At 49.2% G+C, this 19,661-nt stretch overlaps 1 protein-coding gene across 1 annotated transcript in view; it reads right to left on the minus strand.

Moving 5' to 3' along the window:
- Positions 1-8,819: 8,819 nt before the first annotated feature.
- Positions 8,820-19,661, minus strand: part of galnt9 (polypeptide N-acetylgalactosaminyltransferase 9) — a 249,913-nt gene continuing 239,071 nt past the window's right edge. The window contains 1 exon segment of the mRNA XM_073051936.1: positions 8,820-10,226. Within this exon segment, the coding sequence (XP_072908037.1) occupies positions 10,080-10,226 (147 nt within the window). The 3' untranslated portion in view covers positions 8,820-10,079.

Genomic DNA, 19,661 nt, shown 5'->3' on the forward strand with positions numbered 1-19,661 from the left:
CGCAGTTGTTTGGCTTTGGATTTGCTGATATGGGGATTGTATTCATTTTTTAACCAATGGGGAATGTTATTTTGTCTTGTGAGGCTGGGAGCTTGGGGGTTTCGCGGTCTTTTCAGGGGAGGCGGGAAGGAGACGCTGAGGAAGGTGGACGTGCGCTGCACTGCTCGGTCGACCACCGGGGTGGTCCCAGGTGCGAGGACGTGGAGGTTGGAGGAAAGTGACGAGGAGTCGAATGGTTCGATGGTTGAGCTCCAACAATGCGCACTAAACTGATTGAACTTTGATGAGTTAGCACCTTTTACTTTATTTTCTTTCCCTTCATATATACTGTATTGCATAGTACTCTTTTAGTTTTAGTAAAATCTTTAAAGTGTATTCTGTAACAGTATCTGGTGTGAGTTTGATATTGTGTGTGTACGCGCGGCATAAACTTAATTCTCACAGCACCTGCGTGTACGGGAGGTGGGGTTGGTGAGTGGCTGGATCTCCTTTTCCCCTAGACATATACCAGCCTGTTGGGTAAGTGTTACAACTCTATGACTCTAAAGGTTATGGGCCAATGGGACAAGCTTGCATGTTGTTTGTGCTGATTGGCCTGTTTTCGTCCTGCACGAGTCTGTGAGCTGCCGAAGGAGGGTGTCTGTGTGTGGCGATCTCACTCTTTCCGAGACGGAAGGCCCCTGCATTCCGGGGCTCTCTCTCTCCCGCGATGCTGTCAGAGTATGATTCTCAAGTTCTGGGTCTGCGATTTAAGGATTTGATTATGGCTCATTTGGACTCTGTCAGTTCTGTGCGTTATATTCTGTGTTTTCACCCATTCTTTCTTGTTGGCATTTCCGCAGTTTGTTTTTTTTGTGTGGGGGTGGTTGACGTTCTTGCCATTTGTGCGGTTTGTTTTTTTTCTGCGAGTTGATGGGGGGGTGGTTGCTGTCTTTCTTTGAACGGCTTCTATGGTTTTCTTTGTTTTGTGACTGTCTGGAGAAGACAGATCTCAGAGTTGTATACTGCATGCACACTTTGATAATAAATGGACCCTGGACCTGGGTCTCCTTCTACCATTTCCCATGAGGTGCAGACTGGTGTGGTTCTTCAAAGGAGAATGATTTTCCCAAATGCTTTTTTTCTGAAACAATATTGTATCAGCAACTATCAACAATTACATCATTAGTTTGATTAGAAATACCGTTTTGTCTGAATGTCTGGAGACAGCTAACTGTGAAGTTCACTAATCCATGCACCTAAGTGTTCAACAAAATTGAAGAACAATTTTTTTTTACTCCAAAATTAAGTCTTATTTTTTCCCCATGTCTCCTGACAAGTCTGAGAGAGGAGATCTTTCTCATGGGAATCCAGCTGAGATTCCAACCATCCGGCCAGTGTCACTTTGGGCCTGTGAGCATTTTCACTTTCCAGTGAAAGGAAAGTTCGAGGAACATTACCCTAGCAGGGAAGACAGTGGAACAAAAATGGCAGGTACTTCTGGGAATAATGCAGAAGGTGCAGGATCGGTTCATTCCAAAGAGGAAGAAAGATCCCAAGGGGAGTAAGGGGCGGCCGTGGCTGACGAGGGAAGTAAAGGGCAGTATAAAAATAAAAGAGAAGAAGTATAACATAGCAAAGATGAGCGGGAAACCGGAGGACTGGGAAGCTTTTAAAGAACAACAGAAGATAACAAAAAAGGCAATACGCCAAGAAAAAATGAGGTATGAAGGTAAACTAGCCAAGAATATAAAGGAGGATAGTAAAAGCTTCTTTAGGTATGTGAATAGCAAAAAAATAGTTAAGACCAAAATTGGGCCATTGAAGACAGAAACGGGTGAATTTATTATGGGGAACAAGGAAATGGCAGATGAGTTGAACAGGTACTTTGGATCTGTCTTCACTAGGGAAGACACAAACAATCTCCCAGATGTAATAGTGGCTAAAGGAACTAGGGTAAAGGATGAACTGAAGGAAATTTATATTAGGTAAGAAACGGTGTTGGATAGACTGTTGAGTCTGAAGGCTGATAAGTCCCTGGGACCTGATGGTCTGCATCCCAGGGTACTTAAAGAGGTGGCTCTAGAAATCGTGGATGCATTGGTAATCATTTTCCAATGTTCTATAGATTCAGGAACAGTTCCTGCTGATTGGAGGGTGGCTAATGTTGTCCCACTTTTCAAGAAAGGAGGGAGAGAGAAAACAGGGAATTATAGACCGGTTAGCCTGACGTCAGTGGTGGGAAAGATGCTGGAGTCAATTATAAAAGAGGAAATTATGACACATTTGGATAGCAGTAGAAAGATCAGTCAGAGTCAGCATGGATTTAAGAAGGGAAAATCATGCTTGACTAATCTTCTGGAGTTTTTTGAGAATGTAACTATGAAAATGGACAAGGGAGAGCCAGTGGATGTAGTGTACCTGGACTTCCAGAAAGCTTTTGATAAAGCCCCACATAGGAGATTAGTGGGCAAAATTAGGGCACATGGTATTGGGGGCAGAGTACTGACATGGATTGAAAATTGGCTGGCTGACAGGAAACAAAGAGTAGTGATTAATGGGTCCCGTTCGGAATGGCAGGCTGTGACCAGTGGGGTACCGCAAGGTTCGGTGCTGGGACCGCAGCTGTTTACAATATACATTAATGATTTAGATGAAGGGATTAAAAGTAACATTAGCAAATTTGCTGATGACACAAAGCTGGGTGGCAGTGTGAAATGTCAGGAGGATGTTATGAGAATGCAGGATGACTTGGACAGGTTGGGTGAGTGGGCAAATGTATGGCAGATGCAGTTTAATGTGGATAAATGTGAGGTTATCCACTTTGGTGGCAAGAACAGGAAGGCAGATTACTATCTAAATGGAGTCAAGTTCGGAAAAGGGGAAGTACAACGAGATCTAGGTGTTCTTGTACATCAGTCAATGAAAGCAAGCATGCAGGTACAGCAGGCAGTGAAGAAAGCTAATGACATGCTGGCTTTTATAACAAGAGGAATTGAGTATAGGAGTAAAGAGGTCCTTCTGCAGCTGTACAGGGCCCTGGTGAGACCCCACCTAGAGTATTGTGTGCAGTTTTGGTCTTCAAATTTGAGGAAGGACATTCTTGCTATTGAGGGAGTGCAGCATAGGTTCACAAGGTTAATTCCCGGAATGGCGGGACTGTCATATGTTGAAAGATTGGAGCAACTGGGCTTGTATACACTGGAATTTAGAAGAATGAGAGAGGATCTGATTGAAACATATAAGATTATTAAGGGATTGGACACGCTGGAGGCAGGAAGCATGTTCCCGCTGATGGGTGAGTCCAGAACTAGAGGCCACAGTTTAAGAATAAGGGGTAGGCCATTTAGAACAGAGATGCGGAAAAACTTTTTCACCCAGAGAGTGGTGGATATGTGGAATGCTCTGCCCCAGAAGGCAGTGGAGGCCAAGTCTCTGGATGCATTCAAGAGAGAGTTAGATAGAGCTCTTATAGATAGCGGGGTCAAGGGATATAGGGAGAGGGCAGGAACGGGGTACTGATTATGGATGATCAGCCATGATCACAGTGAATGGCGGTGCTGGTTAGAAGGGCCAAATGGCCTACTCCTGCACCTACTGTCTATTGTCTATTATTTTTTGGCAGTTATAGTTCATTATTTAGACCCTTGGATACAGCTCATTTTTCACTAACGGTACTATCCTGGGAAATATTTCTCGTTTGCTGCTGCCGAGGAAAGGTGTCTGTGTTTGAGTGGTCTCTCTCTCTCTCCCTCAGTGCTGTCGGAGGATGTTACCGAAGTTCTGAAATTTGTGGATTGGATTGAGGTCTGTAGTTCAAGTGGACTCTTCCAGTTTTATGGTTTTTATATTCTGTGTTTTCACTTGTTCTTTCTTGCTGCCATTTGCGCAATTTTTTTCGTGTGGGAGTGTTGATGATCGTGTTGCTACTTGCGAGATTTGTTTTCTCTGTGGGGGGGGGGGGAGGAGTGTCGATACTTTTCTTTGGACATTTTCCATAGTGTTTCGTGGCTATCTGGAGAAGACAAATCTCAGAGCCGTACACCGCACACAGACTTTGATAGTAAATGATCCTTCGAACCTTCTGAATCTTTCAACAAACGGAATAATGATCATGAGAGGCCTTTCTGGGTCTGTGTTTTGCTCACAGAGCTTGGAGCAGAAATTGACAACATTAAATTTGCTCTTTGCAATTGTGAACAACTTTAAAGAATGTTTCAGGGAAACAGAATGAAAGCAGTTTCTAACTAGCATCAGCAACGTGCACTTGAGTAGCTGTTAGACACTACACTGTGCTTTGAACAAAATGGTTTCAACTAGCGTCAGTTGCCTGTGTTTATGTTCAAAAAGCAGTGCTTTTTGTCACTGATAGTATGCAAGAAATAAACAATATGACAATTCTGAGCTATCTTGCTCACTGTGGTTTCAAGCATTCAGGCTTGGAGATGCCCGGAACGGACTGGGGTAAAAATGAAATGATTTCACTACATCAACAAGTTAGAAACTATGAAAAGTTTGAAGGTATCGACAATCATCTTGAAAGTTACAATTAGAGTGAAGATTTGAAGGCCGCGACATTTGAAAGCATCGTATGAAGGCAGCACGTTATCTATACGAGGTGTCTGTGCTGATTTTGTTCATTTATAGTCAATCAAAAAAACACGACAGCAAACACTGAGTGAATTCCTCCGTCAATAACTATTAGGGACGAATACACGGCCCTGTTGTAGCATTGATAGTGTTCTAATTTCATTTAGCTACGTAATTTGTTGAACTTTTGGCTAATTGGGGCAGCCACTTAATTGGACCAAAATGTACAGGCGCTGATTAACCTGAATCCACCATATTATTAAGACTGAAGATTTAAACTGTGTCTTTGGTTTGAAAATATGATCCAATTCCTGTCTTAACTGTGGCACTGAAACAACAAAGTGTTTTCCAAGTGAAATGTCACCTTGCATTTTGAATGCTGCTGATCACCAATTTTATCTTCCAGTTTATCGGACAAAGCCTCTTGTCTGTAAGCACAAGAGATTCTGTAGATGCTGCAAATCCAGAGCAACACACACACAAAATGCTGGGGGAACTCAGCAGGTCAGGCAGCTCCTATGGAGAGGAATTAACAAGTTAGTAGGTTTTCGGTCCTGATGGAGGGTCTCAGCCCAAAACGTTAACTGTTTATTCCTTTCTGTAGACTCTGCTTCCTCCAAGAAGACCACAATATTGTCATGGTTTGGAGGCTTGTGTGCCTCAATGACCTGGAGAGAGATGTAGGCTGGAATCGGGGCCTTGTGATTTGGCTCTTGGTGGGTCACTCATGCCAGATAGCTCAAGGGGTAGAGGTCAGACTAAGAGTGGTCCAGGTTTGGGGGTTCAGCTCAGGGCTAACAACACTGACCAGTCAAACAAAACTGTTATGGAAACAGCAATGAAGAATCCTTTTACAATTGTGTATGACAGTATTCCCGAGTTTCCACCCGGGACAGGTGTGACTGACAGTAGTGAAAACCGAGAGGAAGCCCTGAACACCGCCAGAGATGATCTCATTGCTGCCCCAAATGTCAGCAGTGTAATAGGAGGCAAGTAGAGATGCTGACTGACCTACCGAGTTCCTCCAGCATTTTGCATGCGTTATCCTTCTCCCTGCCTTTATCGGCGTTTGGACTAAAATTGATAGCATGGTGGGTAAATTCTCACTGGGGTTGGAACCCAGAGGCCAAATAAGTGGATGAATTGAAGTTTACGAAGCCCCTTTGCAGTCAGATGGGTGTTGACCATTCATCAATGGAACTCGGTTAGGAATCTCAAAACGCGACTCTTACTCGAATCTTACACTTTATTGTCTCGGCAGAAACAGCAACGTAACTCTGTTGATCTCAGGCCAACAAGTCAGGACATGAATTCTTCTGTCACCTTTGTACCAGTACTCATTCAGACCAATATTCCAATTTCTAACACTGAAAAGGAATCTCCTGTTGGCCAGACAATCAATCCTTTCTTCTCACAGCCCCTGGCGTGGGGATTTTCATGAAGGTGGTTTTCATGAAGACGAAGTTGTCGTTCCCTTGCATTTGAAGCATCTGCTTTTATATTCTTTCCTTAGCAGTTCAAGTGTCACATTTCCGTCTCATTGCCCTGAGCGAATCTGACTGACCCATATCACATTCTTATTGGCTCTGGTCCAAGCCACCATCCATTTATTGCCCTCTTCCAGAAGTGCCAACTGGTAATTTATGGGGCCTTTGTTCTAAACCAGTTATCAAACCAGAAGCCAGCTTGAATCATTCAGGGCAGACACAGACCCCACAATTCACAAACCCGCATCTTATATCTAACCAAAGTACACCTCATAAATAACTTCTTGTTTGGAAATGATCTCCTGTCCAGCATATAATGTGGAGCATCATTGTGTCTACTTTGAAACTGTGATTCAGCCAAGCAAAAACCAGTTCACAAAATGGAGGATGCAGAGCAGCTTCACAAAATGGCAGCCTCAATTCATCAGCCCTCATGGCAAGAGCAATGACAAATGGCTTCTCTGCTTCCACTGTTTTTGACTAATTCAAATTCAATGTTTTCTTCCATATTTTAATTTCTCTGTGTCCAACAGGGGGACATTATTTGCAATGGTATGGTAGCATAGTGGTTAGCACAAAGCTACTACAGCTCTGGGCCTGTTTTGGGGTTTTGTACTGTGCTGTTGCTGCAAAACAACAAATTTCCTGGCTTCATCTATCACCTTCCAGCCATCCTCCTTCCCCTACCCCCACCTTTTTATTCTGACATATGCCCCTTCCTTTGCAGTCCTGAAGAAGGGTCTCGGTCTGAAACATCAACTGTTTATTCCCCTTCATAGATGCTGCCTGACCTGCTGAGTTCCTCAGGCATTTTGTGTGTGTTGTTCTGGATTTTCAGCATCTATAGAGTTTCTCATTTTCATCTTTTTGTCTTTTATTGTCATATTTATTTATATTTTAATGTTTGCACTTTATCCCACAGTAAATCACTTTGAACTGCGTTGTCTGTATGAGAAGAGTAATATAAATAAAGTTATTATTCTTATTATTCTGTCTTCTGGTCAGGATTCACAAACAAGGCTGACCCAGGATGTCTGTACTTTCTGTGTGCTCCTCCACCATGGAACCTACTGTATCTGCTCATACCTCAACCGTCAATACGTCATTAAATAAATCAGTTAAAGTCAGCTAAATACATAGTGGCTACAGCCCAGCCATCATGGATAAAGCCCTCCCCACACTGGGCACGTCTACATGAAGCAGCATCCATCGTCAGGGACCCCCACCACCATGCTCTCTTCTCCCTGTTGCCATCAGGAAGGAGGTACAGGAGCCTCAGGACCCCCACTGCCGGGTTCAGGATCAGTTACTACCCCTTAACTATCAGGCTCTTGAGGGGATAACTACACTCATCTTCACTTGCCCCATCACTGAAATGTTCCCACAACCAAGAGACTCATTTTCAGGGACTCTGTCTCATATTCTCCATATTTGTTGCTTATTTATTTATTATATAATTTATTTCTATTTCTACTTGGACAGATTGTTGGCTTCTGCACCCTAGTTAAAAGTTCAATTTGATGGGGTCTTTCATTGATTCTATTATGGATTTATTGTGCATGCCTGCAAGAAAATGAATCTCAGGGTTGTAACTGGTGACATACAGTACATGTACTTTGATTATAAATTTAGAGGGCTTGCATCTCAGGTGAGAGGAGGGTAGTTTAAAGGAGAAGTGCAGGGCAGGTCTTTTCTACAGAGAGCGATAGGTACTTGGAATGCACGGCCAAGGGTAGTGGTAGAGGGAGAAACAATAGTGGCTTTTAAGAAGTTGTTAAGAGACAAGGTTGTTGGTGATTCTAAATATGGCGGCTCGTTATTGTAGCAGTTAGCACTATCACCTCAGAGTGCCAGTGATCACCGATTGCGGTTCAATTCCCAGCGCTGTCGGTAAGGTGTTTGTACATTTACCCCCATGACCATCTGGATTTCCTGCAGGTGCTCCAGCTTCTCCCTGCATTCTAAGCATTGACAGTACTGTGCAAAAGTCTTAGGCACACATATATAACTAACGTATTTTCAAGGGCTATATTTGTCAATGTGGTACAGAGAGCAAGATTGTAAATCTGGCAGGAGCAAAGGATGTTGGGAATGGCAAGGATGGAGTGCCAGGGGAGGGGTGTGGGACAGGTGGCAGAGAGGGAGTGCCAGGGGAGGGGTGTGGGACAGGTGGCAGAGACGGAGTACCAGGGGAGGGGTGTGGGACAGGTGGCAGAGAGGGAGTGCCAGGGGAGGGGTATGGGGCAGGTGGCAGAGAGGGAGTACCAGGGGAAGGGTGTGGGACAGGTGGCAGAGAAGGAGTACCAGGGGAGGGGTGTGGGACAGGTGGCAGAGAGGGAGTGGCAGGGGAGGGGTGTGGGACAGGTGGCAGAGAGGGAGTGCCAGGGGAAGGGTGTGGGACAGGTGGCAGAGAGGGAGTGGCAGGGGAGGGGTGTGGGACAGGTGGCAGAGAGGGAGTACCAGGGGAGGGGTGTGGGACAGGTGGCAGAGAAGGAGTACCAGGGGAGGGGTGTGAGACAGGTGGCAGAGAGGGAGTGCCAGGTGAGGGGTGTGGGACAAATGGCAGAGAGGGAGTACCAGGGGAGGGGTGTGGGACAGGTGGCAGAGACGGAGTACCAGAGGAGGGGTGTGGGACAGGTAGCAGAGAGGGAGTATCAGGGGAGGGGTGTGGGACAGGTGGCAGAGAGGGAGTACCAGGGGAGGGGTGTGGGACAGGTGGCAGAGAGGGAGTATCAGGGGAGGGGTGTGGGACAGGTGGCAGAGAAGGAGTACCAGGGGAGGGGTGTGGGACAGGTGGTAGAGAGGGAGTGCCAGGGGAGGGGTGTGGGACAGGTGGCAGAGAAGGAGTGCCAGGGGAGGGGATGGTGCGGGTACAGACACACCCAGCCCTGAGACACTGGACAAGGTCATTTGATTCCAAACAATTGGTTTATTGATCATTACAGAATGTCTCTCTGGTGCTTCCTGCTCCCTCCCCTCTCCCTTCCCCTTTTCCCAACCATGATTCCCCTCTCCCTGACCCCTTCCCACTCTCAGTCCACAACAGAGACCCAGATCAGAATCAGGTTTATCAGCACACATAGGTCAAGAAATTTGTTTTTTTTGTGTGTGACAGCAGTACAGTGCAAAACATAAAATTACTATAGTTCTGTTCAAATGTCTTCGGCACCCTTGCTGTATATATGTGCCTAAGACTTTTGCACAGTACAGTACAGGTTAGGGTTGGCGTGTTGTGGGCATGCTATGTTGGCACTGGAAGCGTGGCAACACTTGCGGGGTGCCCACAGCACATCTCCCGCGCAAATGTGGTACTTCACTGTACGTTAGAATGTATGTGACAAATATGTCAAACCCTGTTTTCTCTTTTGAGGATTATCAGGCGGGGCGGTACAGTAGCCTAGTGGTTAGCACAACGCTCTCCAGTGCCAGCGACCCGGGTTCAATTCCCGCTACTGTCTGTAAGGAGTTTGCACGTTCTCCCCGTGACTGCGCGGGTTTCCTCCGGGTGCTCTGGTTTCCTCCCACAGTCCGAAGACGTACTAATTGGTAGGTTAATTGGTCATTGTAAATTGTCCCGTGGGAGTAAGTCGGGGGGGTCGCTAGGCGGCATGGCTCAAAGGGCCGGGAGGGCCTGTTACATGTTGAGTCTCAATAAACAAATAAATAACTCTTCCTGCACCACGTTCAAAGGTCTACGTACACAAACTCCGTTTCTCCACCCTTTCCAAAATCGTATCAGTGAGTTATAGAATATATTCCTTTTTTCTGATTTTATTACTCTGGTTTTCTGGTCTGGTACATGCTGTTGGGACTGGTTTCCAGTCAGTAACTTTGTATGTGTAAAAAGGCACATAACTATTGTCCACTGAACTCTGTACACGCTTCATCCGAGTTTGTGAGAGAGCTGGTCAGTGTTCCTTCGCTGAGATCCCTCGCTCTGAGGACCACGGCCACCCCTCGAGGGTCGCTCGCCGGCAGATTTACAAAGGTGGCCCGTGCCACGGCCAGGGAGGTCCACGGTGCTCAGTGCTTGCTCGGTTTGATCCAGTTCCGTATCACCCACTTCTGCCCGGAGCACTTCTGCAAGGACAGTCTCAGGTCAAAGTTGGCATCCTTGACCATCTCCACTTCCAGGCAGCGGCCAGTGTCTCTGTTTATGATTGGTCCGTTCTGCAAAGGAGAAGGCTTAGGTGTCACCAACTGGAATCCCAAATGTCCAACCTTCCCGACAGAGAAAGTGCAGAGGACGTTCACAAAAATGATGTCAGGAATGAAAAGGTTAACATATGAGGAGCGTGCGATGGCTCTGGGCCTGTACTCGCTGGAGTTTAGAAGAATGGGGGGAGGGATCTAATTGAAACCCAACAAATATTGAAAGGCCCAGATAGAGAGGATGTGGAAAGGATGATTCCTATGGTGAGGGAGACTTGAGACCAGAGCGCACAGCCTCAGAATAGAGGGATGCTCCTTTAGAACAGGGATGGGGAGGAATTTCTTTAGCCAGGGGAACAGGATGTGTGATGGTTGCTGGTGAACAGGGTGAGGTGTTTCCAGGGGAACCAATGTGTAGTTATTGCCTGTGAACAGGTGTGCAGTGTTTCCAGGGGAACAGGATGTGTGATGGTTGCTGGTGAACAGGGTGAGGTGTTTCCAGGGGAACAGGATGTGTAGTGGTTGCCTGTGAACAGGGTGAGGTGTTTCCAGGGGAGTAGGATGTGTGATGGTTGCTGGTGAACAGGGTGAAGTGTTTCCAGGGGAACAGGATGTGTGATGGTTGCTGGTGAACAGGGTGAGGTGTTTCCAGGGGAACAGGATGTGTGATGGTTGCTGGTGAACAGGGTGAAGTGTTTCCAGGGGAACAGGATGTGTGATGGTTGCTGGTGAACAGGGTGAGGTGTTTCCAGGGGAACAGGATGTGTGATGGTTGCCTGTGAACAGGGTGAGGTGTTTCCAGGGGAACAGGATGTGTGATGGTTGCTGGTGAACAGGGTGAGGTGTTTCCAGGGGAACAGGATGTGTGATGGTTGCTGGTGAACAGGGTGAGGTGTTTCCAGGGGAACAGAATGTGTGATGGTTGCTGGTGAACAGGGTGAGGTGTTTCCAGGGGAACAGGATGTGTGATGGTTGCTGGTGAACAGGGTGAGGTGTTTCCAGGGGAACAGGATGTGCAGTGGTTGCCTGTGAACAGGGTGAGGTGTTTCCAGGGGAACAGGATGTGTGATGGTTGCCTGTGAACAGGGTGAGGTGTTTCCAGGGGAACAGGATGTGTGATGGTTGCTGGTGAACAGGGTGAGGTGTTTCCAGGGGAACAGGATGTGTGATGGTTGCCTGTGAACAGGGTGAGGTGTTTCCAGGGGAACAGGATGTGTGATGGTTGCTGGTGAACAGGTGTGCAGTGTTTCCAGGGGAACAGGATGTGTGATGGTTGCTGGTGAACAGGGTGAGGTGTTTCCAGGGGAACAGGATGTGTGATGGTTGCTGGTGAACAGGGTGAAGTGTTGCCAGGGGAACAGGATGTGTGATGGTTGCTGGTGAACAGGGTGAGGTGTTTCCAGGGGAACAGGATGTGTGATGGTTGCTGGTGAACAGGGTGAGGTGTTTCCAGGGGAACAGGATGTGTGATGGTTGCTGGTGAACAGGGTGAGGTGTTTCCAGGGGAACAGAATGTGTGATGGTTGCTGGTGAACAGGTGTGCAGTGTTTCCAGGGGAACAGGATGTGTGATGGTTGCTGGTGAACAGGGTGAGGTGTTTCCAGGGGAACAGGATGTGTGATGGTTGCTGGTGAACAGGTGTGCAGTGTTTCCAGGGGAACAGGATGTGTGATGGTTGCTGGTGAACAGGGTGAGGTGTTTCCAGGGGAACCAATGTGTAGTTATTGCCTGTGAACAGGTGTGCAGTGTTTCCAGGGGAACAGGATGTGTGATGGTTGCTGGTGAACAGGGTGAGGTGTTTCCAGGGGAACCAATGTGTAGTTATTGCCTGTGAACAGGTGTGCAGTGTTTCCAGGGGAACAGGATGTGTGATGGTTGCTGGTGAACAGGGTGAGGTGTTTCCAGGGGAACCAATGTGTAGTTATTGCCTGTGAACAGGTGTGCAGTGTTTCCAGGGGAACAGGATGTGTGATGGTTGCTGGTGAACAGGGTGAGGTGTTTCCAGGGGAACAGGATGTGTGATGGTTGCTGGTGAACAGGTGTGCAGTGTTTCCAGGGGAACAGGATGTGTGATGGTTGCTGGTGAACAGGGTGAGGTGTTTCCAGGGGAACAGGATGTGTGATGGTTGCTGGTGAACAGGGTGAAGTGTTTCCAGGGGAACAGGATGTGTGATGGTTGCTGGTGAACAGGGTGAGGTGTTTCCAGGGGAACAGGATGTGTGATGGTTGCTGGTGAACAGGTGTGCAGTGTTTCCAGGGGAACAGGATGTGTGATGGTTGCTGGTGAACAGGGTGAGGTGTTTCCAGGGGAACAGGATGTGTGATGGTTGCTGGTGAACAGGGTGAAGTGTTTCCAGGGGAACAGGATGTGTGATGGTTGCTGGTGAACAGGTGTGCAGTGTTTCCAGGGGAACAGGATGTGTGATGGTTGCTGGTGAACAGGGTGAGGTGTTTCCAGGGGAACAGGATGTGTGATGGTTGCCTGTGAACAGGGTGAGGTGTTTCCAGGGGAACAGGATGTGTGATGGTTGCTGGTGAACAGGGTGAGGTGTTTCCAGGGGAACAGGATGTGTGATGGTTGCTGGTGAACAGGGTGAGGTGTTTCCAGGGGAACAGAATGTGTGATGGTTGCTGGTGAACAGGGTGAGGTGTTTCCAGGGGAACAGGATGTGTGATGGTTGCTGGTGAACAGGGTGAGGTGTTTCCAGGGGAACAGGATGTGCAGTGGTTGCCTGTGAACAGGGTGAGGTGTTTCCAGGGGAACAGGATGTGTGATGGTTGCCTGTGAACAGGGTGAGGTGTTTCCAGGGGAACAGGATGTGTGATGGTTGCTGGTGAACAGGGTGAGGTGTTTCCAGGGGAACAGAATGTGTGATGGTTGCTGGTGAACAGGGTGAGGTGTTTCCAGGGGAACAGGATGTGTGATGGTTGCTGGTGAACAGGGTGAGGTGTTTCCAGGAGAACAGGATGTGTAGTGGTTGCCTGTGAACAGGGTGAGGTGTTTCCAGGGGAGTAGGATGTGTGATGGTTGCTGGTGAACAGGGTGAAGTGTTTCCAGGGGAACAGGATGTGTGATGGTTGCTGGTGAACAGGGTGAGGTGTTTCCAGGGGAACAGGATGTGTGATGGTTGCTGGTGAACAGGGTGAAGTGTTTCCAGGGGAACAGGATGTGTGATGGTTGCTGGTGAACAGGGTGAGGTGTTTCCAGGGGAACAGGATGTGTGATGGTTGCATGTGAACAGGGTGAGGTGTTTCCAGGGGAACAGGATGTGTGATGGTTGCTGGTGAACAGGGTGAGGTGTTTCCAGGGGAACAGGATGTGTGATGGTTGCTGGTGAACAGGGTGAGGTGTTTCCAGGGGAACAGAATGTGTGATGGTTGCTGGTGAACAGGGTGAGGTGTTTCCAGGGGAACAGGATGTGTGATGGTTGCTGGTGAACAGGGTGAGGTGTTTCCAGGGGAACAGGATGTGCAGTGGTTGCCTGTGAACAGGGTGAGGTGTTTCCAGGGGAACAGGATGTGTGATGGTTGCCTGTGAACAGGGTGAGGTGTTTCCAGGGGAACAGGATGTGTGATGGTTGCTGGTGAACAGGGTGAGGTGTTTCCAGGGGAACAGGATGTGCAGTGGTTGCCTGTGAACAGGGTGAGGTGTTTCCAGGGGAACAGGATGTGTGATGGTTGCCTGTGAACAGGGTGAGGTGTTTCCAGGGGAACAGGATGTGTGATGGTTGCTGGTGAACAGGTGTGCAGTGTTTCCAGGGGAACAGGATGTGTGATGGTTGCTGGTGAACAGGGTGAGGTGTTTCCAGGGGAACAGGATGTGTGATGGTTGCTGGTGAACAGGGTGAAGTGTTTCCAGGGGAACAGGATGTGTGATGGTTGCTGGTGAACAGGGTGAGGTGTTTCCAGGGGAACAGGATGTGTGATGGTTGCTGGTGAACAGGGTGAGGTGTTTCCAGGGGAACAGGATGTGTGATGGTTGCTGGTGAACAGGGTGAGGTGTTTCCAGGGCAACAGAATGTGTGATGGTTGCTGGTGAACAGGTGTGCAGTGTTTCCAGGGGAACAGGATGTGTGATGGTTGCTGGTGAACAGGGTGAGGTGTTTCCAGGGGAACAGGATGTGTGATGGTTGCTGGTGAACAGGTGTGCAGTGTTTCCAGGGGAACAGGATGTGTGATGGTTGCTGGTGAACAGGGTGAGGTGTTTCCAGGGGAACCAATGTGTAGTTATTGCCTGTGAACAGGTGTGCAGTGTTTCCAGGGGAACAGGATGTGTGATGGTTGCTGGTGAACAGGGTGAGGTGTTTCCAGGGGAACCAATGTGTAGTTATTGCCTGTGAACAGGTGTGCAGTGTTTCCAGGGGAACAGGATGTGTGATGGTTGCTGGTGAACAGGGTGAGGTGTTTCCAGGGGAACCAATGTGTAGTTATTGCCTGTGAACAGGTGTGCAGTGTTTCCAGGGGAACAGGATGTGTGATGGTTGCTGGTGAACAGGGTGAGGTGTTTCCAGGGGAACAGGATGTGTGATGGTTGCTGGTGAACAGGTGTGCAGTGTTTCCAGGGGAACAGGATGTGTGATGGTTGCTGGTGAACAGGGTGAGGTGTTTCCAGGGGAACAGGATGTGTGATGGTTGCTGGTGAACAGGGTGAAGTGTTTCCAGGGGAACAGGATGTGTGATGGTTGCTGGTGAACAGGGTGAGGTGTTTCCAGGGGAACAGGATGTGTGATGGTTGCTGGTGAACAGGTGTGCAGTGTTTCCAGGGGAACAGGATGTGTGATGGTTGCTGGTGAACAGGGTGAGGTGTTTCCAGGGGAACAGGATGTGTGATGGTTGCTGGTGAACAGGGTGAAGTGTTTCCAGGGGAACAGGATGTGTGATGGTTGCTGGTGAACAGGTGTGCAGTGTTTCCAGGGGAACAGGATGTGTGATGGTTGCTGGTGAACAGGGTGAGGTGTTTCCAGGGGAACAGGATGTGTGATGGTTGCCTGTGAACAGGGTGAGGTGTTTCCAGGGGAACAGGATGTGTGATGGTTGCTGGTGAACAGGGTGAGGTGTTTCCAGGGGAACAGGATGTGTGATGGTTGCTGGTGAACAGGGTGAGGTGTTTCCAGGGGAACAGAATGTGTGATGGTTGCTGGTGAACAGGGTGAGGTGTTTCCAGGGGAACAGGATGTGTGATGGTTGCTGGTGAACAGGGTGAGGTGTTTCCAGGGGAACAGGATGTGCAGTGGTTGCCTGTGAACAGGGTGAGGTGTTTCCAGGGGAACAGGATGTGTGATGGTTGCCTGTGAACAGGGTGAGGTGTTTCCAGGGGAACAGGATGTGTGATGGTTGCCTGTGAACAGGGTGAGGTGTTTCCAGGGGAACAGGATGTGTGATGGTTGCTGGTGAACAGGTGTGCAGTGTTTCCAGGGGAACAGGATGTGTGATGGTTGCTGGTGAACAGGGTAAGGTGTTTCCAGGGGAACCAATGTGTAGTTATTGCCTGTGAACAGGGTGAGGTGTTTCCAGGGGAACAGGATGTGTGATGGTTGCTGGTGAACAGGTGTGCAGTGTTTCCAGGGGAACAGGATGTGTGATGGTTGCTGGTGAACAGGGTGAGGTGTTTCCAGGGGAACCAATGTGTAGTTATTGCCTGTGAACAGGTGTGCAGTGTTTCCCGGGGAACACGATGTGTGATGGTTGCTGGTGAACAGGGTGAGGTGTTTCCAGGGGAACCAATGTGTAGTTATTGCCTGTGAACAGGTGTGCAGTGTTTCCAGGGGAACAGGATGTGTGATGGTTGCTGGTGAACAGGGTGAGGTGTTTCCAGGGGAACAGGATGTGTGATGGTTGCTGGTGAACAGGTGTGCAGTGTTTCCAGGGGAACAGGATGTGTGATGGTTGTTGGTGAACAGGGTGAGGTGTTTCCAGGGGAACAGGATGTGTGATGGTTGCTGGTGAACAGGGTGAAGTGTTTCCAGGGGAACAGGATGTGTGATGGTTGCTGGTGAACAGGGTGAGGTGTTTCCAGGGGAACAGGATGTGTGATGGTTGCCTGTGAACAGGGTGAGGTGTTTCCAGGGGAACAGGATGTGTGATGGTTGCCTGTGAACAGGGTGAGGTGTTTCCAGGGGAACAGGATGTGTGATGGTTGCTGGTGAACAGGGTGAGGTGTTTCCAGGGGAACAGAATGTGTGATGGTTGCTGGTGAACAGGGTGAGGTGTTTCCAGGGGAACAGGATGTGTGATGGTTGCTGGTGAACAGGGTGAGGTGTTTCCAGGGGAACAGGATGTGTAGTGGTTGCCTGTGAACAGGGTGAGGTGTTTCCAGGGGAGTAGGATGTGTGATGGTTGCTGGTGAACAGGGTGAAGTGTTTCCAGGGGAACAGGATGTGTGATGGTTGCTGGTGAACAGGGTGAGGTGTTTCCAGGGGAACAGGATGTGTGATGGTTGCTGGTGACCAGGGTGAAGTGTTTCCAGGGGAACAGGATGTGTGATGGTTGCTGGTGAACAGGGTGAGGTGTTTCCAGGGGAACAGGATGTGTGATGGTTGCCTGTGAACAGGGTGAGGTGTTTCCAGGGGAACAGGATGTGTGATGGTTGCTGGTGAACAGGGTGAGGTGTTTCCAGGGGAACAGGATGTGTGATGGTTGCTGGTGAACAGGGTGAGGTGTTTCCAGGGGAACAGAATGTGTGATGGTTGCTGGTGAACAGGGTGAGGTGTTTCCAGGGGAACAGGATGTGTGATGGTTGCTGGTGAACAGGGTGAGGTGTTTCCAGGGGAACAGGATGTGCAGTGGTTGCCTGTGAACAGGGTGAGGTGTTTCCAGGGGAACAGGATGTGTGATGGTTGCCTGTGAACAGGGTGAGGTGTTTCCAGGGGAACAGGATGTGTGATGGTTGCTGGTGAACAGGGTGAGGTGTTTCCAGGGGAACAGGATGTGTGATGGTTGCCTGTGAACAGGGTGAGGTGTTTCCAGGGGAACAGGATGTGTGATGGTTGCCTGTGAACAGGGTGAGGTGTTTCCAGGGGAACAGGATGTGTGATGGTTGCCTGTGAACAGGGTGAGGTGTTTCCAGGGGAACAGGATGTGTGATGGTTGCTGGTGAACAGGGTGAGGTGTTTCCAGGGGAACAGGATGTGTGATGGTTGCTGGTGAACAGGGTGAGGTGTTTCCAGGGGAGTAGGATGTGTGATGGTTGCTGGTGAACAGGGTGAAGTGTTTCCAGGGGAACAGGATGTGTGATGGTTGCTGGTGAACAGGGTGAAGTGTTTCCAGGGGAACAGAATGTGTGATGGTTGCTGGTGAACAGGGTGAGGTGTTTCCAGGGGAACAGGATGTGTGATGGTTGCTGGTGAACAGGGTGAGGTGTTTCCAGGGGAACAGGATGTGTAGTGGTTGCCTGTGAACAGGGTGAGGTGTTTCCAGGGGAGTAGGATGTGTGATGGTTGCTGGTGAACAGGGTGAAGTGTTTCCAGGGGAACAGGATGTGTGATGGTTGCTGGTGAACAGGGTGAAGTGTTTCCAGGGGAACAGGATGTGTGATGGTTGCTGGTGAACAGGGTGAGGTTTTTCCAGGGGAACAGGATGTGTGATGGTTGCCTGTGAACAGGGTGAGGTGTTTCCAGGGGAACAGGATGTGTGATGGTTGCTGGTGAACAGGGTGAGGTGTTTCCAGGGGAACAGGATGTGTGATGGTTGCTGGTGAACAGGGTGAGGTGTTTCCAGGGGAACCAATGTGTAGTTATTGCCTGTGAACAGGTGTGCAGTGTTTCCAGGGGAACAGGATGTGTGATGGTTGCTGGTGAACAGGGTGAGGTGTTTCCAGGGGAACCAATGTGTAGTTATTGCCTGTGAACAGGTGTGCAGTGTTTCCAGGGGAACAGGATGTGTGATGTTAGCTGGTGAACAGGGTGAGGTGTTTCCAGGGGAACCAATGTGTAGTTATTGCCTGTGAACAGGTGTGCAGTGTTTCCAGGGGAACAGGATGTGTGATGGTTGCTGGTGAACAGGGTGAGGTGTTTCCAGGGGAACAGGATGTGTGATGGTTGCTGGTGAACAGGTGTGCAGTGTTTCCAGGGGAACAGGATGTGTGATGGTTGCTGGTGAACAGGGTGAGGTGTTTCCAGGGGAACAGGATGTGTGATGGTTGCTGGTGAACAGGGTGAAGTGTTTCCAGGGGAACAGGATGTGTGATGGTTGCTGGTGAACAGGGTGAGGTGTTTCCAGGGGAACAGGATGTGTGATGGTTGCTGGTGAACAGGTGTGCAGTGTTTCCAGGGGAACAGGATGTGTGATGGTTGCTGGTGAACAGGGTGAGGTGTTTCCAGGGGAACAGGATGTGTGATGGTTGCTGGTGAACAGGGTGAGGTGTTTCCAGGGGAACAGGATGTGTGATGGTTGCTGGTGAACAGGGTGAGGTGTTTCCAGGGGAACAGGATGTGTGATGGTTGCTGGTGAACAGGGTGAGGTGTTTCCAGGGGAACAGGATGTGTGATGGTTGCTGGTGAACAGGTGTGCAGTGTTTCCAGGGGAACAGGATGTGTGATGGTTGCTGGTGAACAGGGTGAGGTGTTTCCAGGGGAACCAATGTGTAGTTATTACCTGTGAACAGGTGTGCAGTGTTTCCAGGGGAACAGGATGTGTGATGGTTGCTGGTGAACAGGGTGAGGTGTTTCCAGGGGAACCAATGTGTAGTTATTGCCTGTGAACAGGTGTGCAGTGTTTCCAGGGGAACAGGATGTGTGATGGTTGCTGGTGAACAGGGTGAGGTGTTTCCAGGGGAACAGGATGTGTGATGGTTGCTGGTGAACAGGTGTGCAGTGTTTCCAGGGGAACAGGATGTGTGATGGTTGCTGGTGAACAGGGTGAGGTGTTTCCAGGGGAACCAATGTGTAGTTATTGCCTGTGAACAGGTGTGCAGTGTTTCCAGGGGAACAGGATGTGTGATGGTTGCTGGTGAACAGGGTGAGGTGTTTCCAGGGGAACCAATGTGTAGTTATTGCCTGTGAACAGGTGTGCAGTGTTTCCAGGGGAACAGGATGTGTGATGGTTGCTGGTGAACAGGGTGAGGTGTTTCCAGGGGAACCAATGTGTAGTTATTGCCTGTGAACAGGTGTGCAGTGTTTCCAGGGGAACAGGATGTGTGATGGTTGCTGGTGAACAGGGTGAGGTGTTTCCAGGGGAACAGGATGTGTGATGGTTGCTGGTGAACAGGTGTGCAGTGTTTCCAGGGGAACAGGATGTGTGATGGTTGCTGGTGAACAGGGTGAGGTGTTTCCAGGGGAACAGGATGTGTGATGGTTGCTGGTGAACAGGGTGAAGTGTTTCCAGGGGAACAGGATGTGTGATGGTTGCTGGTGAACAGGGTGAGGTGTTTCCAGGGGAACAGGATGTGTGATGGTTGCTGGTGAACAGGTGTGCAGTGTTTCCAGGGGAACAGGATGTGTGATGGTTGCTGGTGAA

Source organism: Hemitrygon akajei, chromosome 7 (assembly GCF_048418815.1).
Source record: "Hemitrygon akajei chromosome 7, sHemAka1.3, whole genome shotgun sequence".
NCBI lineage: Eukaryota > Metazoa > Chordata > Chondrichthyes > Myliobatiformes > Dasyatidae > Hemitrygon > Hemitrygon akajei.